This window comes from Bidens hawaiensis, unplaced genomic scaffold (genome assembly GCF_021521415.1).
Source record: "Bidens hawaiensis isolate Kalapana, Puna unplaced genomic scaffold, B.hawaiensis_p1.1 tig00038002_1, whole genome shotgun sequence".
In the NCBI taxonomy this organism is placed as follows: domain Eukaryota; kingdom Viridiplantae; phylum Streptophyta; class Magnoliopsida; order Asterales; family Asteraceae; genus Bidens; species Bidens hawaiensis.
In genome coordinates, this window is record NW_027505511.1 from 161,585 (window position 1) to 169,205 (window position 7,621).

The 7,621-nt window shown below is 37.1% G+C and overlaps 1 protein-coding gene across 1 annotated transcript; it reads left to right on the plus strand.

The window, feature by feature from the left end:
* The first annotated feature begins 2,773 nt into the window (after positions 1–2,773).
* LOC143613657 (extra-large guanine nucleotide-binding protein 1-like) lies at positions 2,774–7,338 on the plus strand. Its single transcript, XM_077087308.1, has 7 exons — positions 2,774–3,949; positions 4,026–4,163; positions 4,251–4,355; positions 4,441–4,629; positions 4,741–5,136; positions 6,283–6,446; positions 6,523–7,338. Exons 1-7 carry the CDS (start codon positions 2,801–2,803, stop codon positions 7,118–7,120), a joined length of 2,739 nt encoding a protein of 912 aa, XP_076943423.1. The 5' UTR covers positions 2,774–2,800; the 3' UTR covers positions 7,121–7,338.
* Positions 7,339–7,621: the final 283 nt, after the last annotated feature.

Here is a 7,621-nt window from a genome sequence, read left to right on the forward strand (position 1 = left end):
GACACATATTGATTTCTTGTGGACTAGAGAAAGATCGAATTCCAACTCCTATCTATGAAGATAATGCAGCTTGTGTCTCGCAAATGAAGGAAGGATATATCAAAAGTGACAGAACAAAGCATATACCACCAAGATACTTTGAGTATACTCGAGACCTTATTAAAGAAAATCAGGTTGAAATGAGATATGTCCAGTCCAACAACAACTCAGCTGATCTTTTCACAAAAGCACTTCCCACAGCAACATTCAGGAAACATGTTCATGATATTGGCATGCGCCATGTACGAACAATGTAACGACCTGCAATTTGAGGGGGAGCTATATACTGCACTCTTTTTCCCTTAGCTAAAGTTTTTTCCCATTAGTTTTCCTTTAGTAAGGTTTTTAATGAGGCAGTACTTCAAAACCCCGAAGTTTGAAAAGTGTCATCCAAGGGGGAGTGTTATGATTCAATGAATTATTTTGGATAGTCTTGCAAGTAAAAGGCATGTGGATGCACACATATTTCAAAGCAACTATACGTACATGTCTACATTGTAGTATTATAAATATGCATGTGTGTAAGGAGTAAAAGAGCATCCCTGCAATAAAATTTCTTTACTCTCTTTCTAATTATTTTCTATATTAATGTTAATCTTGTTATGATTTAGTGGAAGTATTATAACACTTTTTAATATATATAATAATATTACACTGTGATATTTTAAACAGTACTTTTAATTTCATTTCATGATTAAAAACCTGTGGCACAGTCATATTCTCTGGTATTTATTTTTACTCCATATCAGGTTTAACAGATTGGTTTCATGTCACCCAAAACAAGTCCGAATTGCCATTTTCAACCGTGTCGTACCTTTCCTATCTCCGACAAAAATATAGAAAACCAATCTCCTTTTCCAGAGCTAAATATATTTAACTCAAGGCATATGATAACTTTTAATGCGCAAGTTATAGGTTGGTAAAAACTAATGTTCTGGATCTAATGATTTTTATTCTGAAGAAATGAATCAACAAAAAAAGCAGGAAAGGGACCAGACTCTTCGCTTTTCTGACGTAAATTGTGTAATCGAACCGGGAAAAAGAAAGGAACAAAAACTACTGTAGAAATAGTCATAACTTGAGATTTAATATAACTTATTATTGTTATTATGTTTTGACAAGAGAGAAGACACGTGTCTATCACCTGAATAAATTTCTTTTTACTTATTTACTTTCTAAATCCAAATCTAAACCTAAAATCAAACACACACTCATGATCTCATATGTTACAGAATTGTTATATTAAATGTGTATTAGAAGAAGACACAAATATCAATAATATATGTTTACTGGTTATCAAAAGATCTAGACTTACATGTAAAACTAGAAATAAAGTTATCTAATCTTTTTATTTTCTCTAATTAAACACTAATTTAGAAATCATGTCTATAACGATTAATGTAACACTTTATCATGATGACCATGATATTGTTAGTTTTGACAGCTCAAAATTTTGTTATACGAGAAGTACTCCTCTGATACCCATCCATATGTATTACTCTCGTTTTAGCATACTCAAGTGCAATGATCTAATCTGGGGATATGCTAAGTTTGTGACCACAAAATTCAGTAAGCCTAATAAGTTGGATGTATTTTATCTAACCCACTACCCCCTTAAAGACTGCACATCTTTCTCTATAAGGTTTAATAGCTTGTCATCTAAAATGATATGTGAGTTACTCTAAAACCGTATTGGAACACCACACTATGTACAAATGACAAACCATGATATTTCGCTTTGCTCCCCTTACCCATAGTTATATTCCTGGCTACTATGTGAGAACTTTCCAAGAGGTCACCATTTATATTTATAGGTATCATTCTGTTTTGAGACATGCTTATATAGTTATATTTGAAGTTTTGATTTAAATATGTTGCGTTTGTGACCCTAAAGTCCTAAACACATCATGCCTTGAGAGAAAATACAATCTATTTTGTCGAGTGTCTCTCTCATTCACGATAAACATGGTAGGTTACACGAAATTTACATGTTACATATAAATTCATGTGTAGACGACACAAATATCTATCTTCTTGCATTAATGCAACAAATGTATTAAAACTATTTTATATACCCTCAAAGTATCTTTTTATTTGAGCAAAAGAAAAATACCACATAACTTTACTTTCAACATAGCTAAAAGAACAGAGTTCATATTTAATTTCATTCATGCTAACACCTGAAAAAAAGTTAAGCTAACGAACAACTATGCTTAACCCATATACCAAAAAACAAACATACAATTTGCTCAAACTTTTCAAGTAACTCTTTTCTGTATTATTCCGCAAACCAAAAATTACAATGACATGAAAACAACCATCACGAACTTGTGGGTTTATGTAATAATTATCAAACGGTGTAAAACTAATTTTGGTTTGTTGACAAGTTGATGTAAATTGTAAACCCCGAAATGGTAAAATACAAGGACTTCACACTATTACCAAAATATTTTCACTGAATAGTTAAAACAAGAATACAAGAGTCACCCGACAATTTCGAAAAAAAAAAAATAGTTCACAATAAAATAAAATAAAAAATAAAAAATAAAAAAAATATTAGTTAGCTTGTATTCCAATGAGCACAGAAAAAGGCCAAAATTCCTTTGTCTCTGTTATTCTCTCTCTCTCTCTCTCTCTCTCTCTCTCTCTCATTTCGTTTCATGCTTATTCTCCTTCTGTCCTTTTCGCGCCTCCCACTTTCCCAATTCCATTCCCATTCCCATTCCCATTCCCATTCCCATTTCCATTTCCATTTCCAACAATGGTTTCCGGCGACGGCGGAACCCAACCACCTTACTCCTTCGCCGTGGAATACGAAGGCCCACCAATCTCACACCACACTCTCCCACGCGCTCTTCCAATCGACATCACCAACATCCCCCTTGCCAACGTTCTTCCCAATCCTCGTACCACCAAACTCCAACCCATGCCTGTCGTACAACCCATTATTCACACATCCGACATCAAATTCCCCAAATTAGTTGACACCATCATCTCTCCAATTTCAGTTATTTCATTCAGTAGTGATGAGACTAGCAATAACGGATCTGGGTCTAAGGAGTTAGGGTTTTTAGGGTTAGGCCTTGAAACGGAAACCACCGTCTCTCCGGCACATGACGGCGGCAGTGGTGGTGGTTCTAGTAACCCTGATGTGGGTATTAGCTCCGGTGAGTTTGCTAATATGATTAATGATTGCTCCTATAGGGTTGATAGTTCGGGTACTTTAGGGTTCACAGATAGTTTCGAGAATTCTAGGGACTTTTCCGGTAATTCACTTGCTTTTAGGGCCGAAAATGGGTCAGGATTGAGTTTCGAGTACCCGTCTTCTTGGGTTTCGTCGTCTCTTAAAACCGGAGACAGCAAGTATGAACCCGAACCCGAATTTGAACCTGGATTTGAACACGAACTTGAACTTGACGATGGGGATTTAGTTGAAGATGTTGGCCCGGGTCAACTGGATATGGGTCGGGTGAAACGGGACCCGGGTGTGAGAATAAAGAAAGGGGTGTGTTATAGGTGTCTTAAAGGAAACAGGTTTACTGAGAAGGAAGTGTGCATAGTTTGTAACGCGAAGTATTGTGTCGACTGTGTGCTTAGAGCGATGGGGTCGATGCCGGAAGGAAGAAAGTGTGTTACTTGTATTGGGTATTCGATTGACGAGTCGAAGAGGGGTAAGTTGGGGAAATGTTCTCGGATGTTGAAACGGCTTCTTAATGGTTTAGAAGTTAGACAGATAATGAAAGCTGAGAAACTATGTGTGGTTAATCAGTTGCCGTCTGAGTATGTTTGTGTTAACGGAAAACCGCTTTGTCATGACGAGTTGGCAATACTGCAAAGTTGCCCTAATCCTCCAAAGAAGCTAAAACCTGGGAATTATTGGTATGATAAAGTATCCGGTCTTTGGGGAAAGGTAAATATCGAGTCTTTATAATACTCATACATGGTTGTAAATTTGTAATATTATTTATTTACTTATTGTTTAACAGGAGGGTGAGAAACCTTCAAAGATAATTAGTCCTCATTTAAACGTTGGGGCCCCGATTATGCCTGATGCTAGCAATGGAAACACAGGTGTTTTCATTAACGGTCGCGAGATAACAAAAGTTGAGCTAAGAATGCTGCAGGTTTGTTAATTTTAAATGAAAATAATTCATTAATTTTACAACATATGTCTTATACTAATATTAGAATCGTGTGATTATATGTTGCAGCTGTCTGGAGTCCAGTGTGCTGGTAATCCACACTTTTGGGTTAATGATGACGGTTCATATCAAGAAGAAGGTCAGAAAAACACTAGAGGATATATATGGGGAAAAGTAAGTCTTTTGATGGTTTTTATGAACTTTTATCATGTTTTTAATTTAATTTTAACGGTTTCTAAAACATATAAATTATTTTCAGGCTGGAACGAAGCTGGTTTGTGCTGTATTATCTCTTCCAGTTCCATCTAAAACAATTTGTCCAACTGGTGAGCAATTGAGTAACAACACACTTGGTCAAACAGTGCCAGATTATTTTGACCAGATTTTGCCTCGGAAGCTTCTTTTAATCGGATGTTGTGGATCTGGTACAAGTACCATTTTCAAGCAGGTTATTTACTTATTCCAACTTTGGTCTATTTCATTTTTATGTTTCTGAAATTATGTTGATTATAATACAAACAAGTGTATTTATATTCGTCCGATTGAATATTATTATCAGGCAAAAATCTTGTATAAAGAGATCCCGTTTACCGATGAAGAACGTGAAAGTATCAAATTTATAATCCAAAGCAATGTCTACGGCTATCTAGGGATACTTCTAGAAGGACGTGAGCGTTTTGAAGATGAAACGTTGAATGAACTTGTGAAAACAGGAAATGGTGTTACAGAAAACGAGAAAACTATATACTCTATCCCACCGAGGTTGAAAACGTTTTCTGATTGGCTTCTTAAAGCCATGGTGGCGGGTAATTTGGAAGATATATTCCCGGCTGCCACACGGGAATATGCACCCGTAGTTGAAGAGTTATGGAATCATCCGGCAATGCAAGCCACTTACAAGAGACGGAATGAATTGGAAACACTTCCAAGTGTTTCTAGTTATTTCATGGAACAGGTAACTTTTAAAAAGTTTGTAACATTTTATACATTAAAGAGTTAATTGCCCGTTTGCCCCCTGTGGTTTGTCAAACTAGCACGTTTGCCCCCAGTGGTTCCGAAATAGCACCATTGCCCCCTGAGGTTGTTTTTTTAGTACCCGGGTGCCCCCAAACATGAACGTCCGTTAGTTTTCACCGTTTGGTGTCAGAAAGTTAGGGTATTTTCGTCTTTTAACTGCATAAAGATGGAGGAATGCTCTTATACTACTACATACCCAGCAGCAGCTTGACCAGCACTTTCACCACCATCCCCAGCAGCACCAAATTAATGTTCCAAATTAATGTTCCAGACCAACTCGTAACCGCCAAACAAACAAGACCCACTTGTTTTCAAACTCTAATTTCGTGCCATAACTTCAATTAATCAGAACCAAAGATTGGGGTAAACGACAACCGCCAACTCCGGCCACCACCATCGGAGCCGCCCGCCGATCTCGCTACCCCCAACCATCAATTCTGGTTCCCCAACACAATTTTCGTCAAATCCAATACCCGAAATCAAAATCAAAATCAACATTCAAGTCCAAATCGTGACGGTGGTAGTTAAATGGTTATAAAATTGCAAATCTATTCCCGATTTTGCACCCCACCACTTAAAGCGTCTCTCTTTAACACGATAATGAAACTCAGGTGGTTCAATCGATCATGGTAGCGAGCATTTGTGTCGGAATCACGTGATGGCAGTTGTTGGCAACTGAGGTGATGGGGCTTTAGCCGGCTGCTGTGGTGATGTGGGTTTCTGGTTTGGTTTATTGATCATGATTCAAAGGTTTGTGGGTGAAGATGGTGGAAGACCGGGAGATGGTGGTGGTGGAGTACTGCAGAGGGGATTAAAATGAGAAAGAGAGTGATTGATGGATTATCATAGTAATTCTAAAAGACGAAAATACCCTAACTTTCTGACACCAAACGGTGAAAACTAACGGACGTTCATGTTTGGGGGCACCCGGGTACTAAAAAAACAACCTCAGGGGGCAATGGTGCTATTTCGGAACCACTGGGGGCAAACGTGCTAGTTTGACAAACCACAGGGGGCAAACGGGCAATTAACTCTACATTAAATAAGCAAATTTAACATCTTATTTTGTGTACGAATTTTGCAGGCTGCAAACGTATTAAGCGCAGACTATACACCTTCAGATGTTGACATTTTGTATGCTGAACATGTTACTTCTTCAAACGGGCTTTCTAGTGTCGATTTCTCATTCCCGTTATTACCAGATGAAAACAAAAACAATGACACAAATGATCAATATGATCCTATGAGGTTTGTTCAAGAAATTATGATCTTTACCGTTTCTGAAAATTATATCTTAACGTTTTTTAATATTTGCTTTAATCAGGTTTCAATTAATAAGAGTGCAAGCACGAGGCTATGGGGAAAACTGTAAATGGCTTGAAATGTTTGAAGATGTTCGTGTGGTCATCTTCTGTGTTTCCTTGAGTGATTTTGATCAGTATGAAAATGACAGAGATGGGAATTTAGTGAACAAAATGTTGCTAAATAAGAAGTTTTTCACAAACATCGTGACACACCCGACTTATGATCAGATGGAGTTTCTTCTTGTACTAAACAAATTTGATGTCTTTGAGGAAAAGCTCGAGCGGGCTTCTTTAACCTGTTGTGATTGGTTCAGTGATTTCCAGCCGGTAGTTAGCCGAAACAGCCAGAATAAAAACATTAGCAGCAATAATATTAATCACAGTCCTTCAATGGGACTTATGGCTTCCCATTATGTTGCTGTAAAGTTCAAGAAGCTGTATTCGTCTATCACCGATCGAAAGCTGTTTGTATCAGTGGTGAAAGGGTTAGAACCAAACAGTGTGGATCAAACACTCAAGTATGCAAAGGAGATAGTATTGTGGGATGAAGAAAAACCGACATTTAACTTCAATGAATACTCGATTTGTAGCTCAGATACAAATTCTTACTCCCAATGATACCCGGGTTATAAGCTGAAAGACAGCGTTGTACAGAAAGACAAGAACAAGCCATGTGTTTTGACATCAATTTACCAAGATTTAGGTGTTTGATCGAGTTGTATAATATGATTTCAAAATGATCGGATTGATTTTAGGTGATACAAATGTATGTAAACTGTTATTGTTTGTTTGTATGGCTAGCAAGTGATATCTTGATCAAACAAGTTGATTACATAATAGTTGATACAAAAAGTGGTTATCTTGATCAAACAAGTTAACTACTTAACAAACAAATTGGTTACTTAATATTTGATCAAAAAGTTGTGATCTTCACCGAACACAACTTGATAGTCATACTAACTTCTAACTTCTAAGGATTGTAACACTAAGAACCTTTTTGTCCTTGTGACTCAACTCAAAAACACAAACATCCCCAACTTTAACACCACTGTCTTTAACAAACATCAACCAGTCAATGCTCCCCAAATAATGACTTTGTGCAGCAACCTTCCATTCCTT

What these genes read in the sequence shown, in the direction of transcription:
- LOC143613657 (XM_077087308.1), top strand. Translation starts at nt 2,801, where the DNA reads ATGGTTTCCGGCGACGGCGGAACCCAACCACCTTACTCCTTCGCCGTG. An exon ending in TTGAGCTAAGAATGCTGCAG is followed by an intron (nt 4,164 to 4,250) that starts GTTTGTTAATTT and finishes TATATGTTGCAG; the next exon opens with CTGTCTGGAGTCCAGTGTGC. An exon ending in CTAGTTATTTCATGGAACAG is followed by an intron (nt 5,137 to 6,282) that starts GTAACTTTTAAA and finishes CGAATTTTGCAG; the next exon opens with GCTGCAAACGTATTAAGCGC.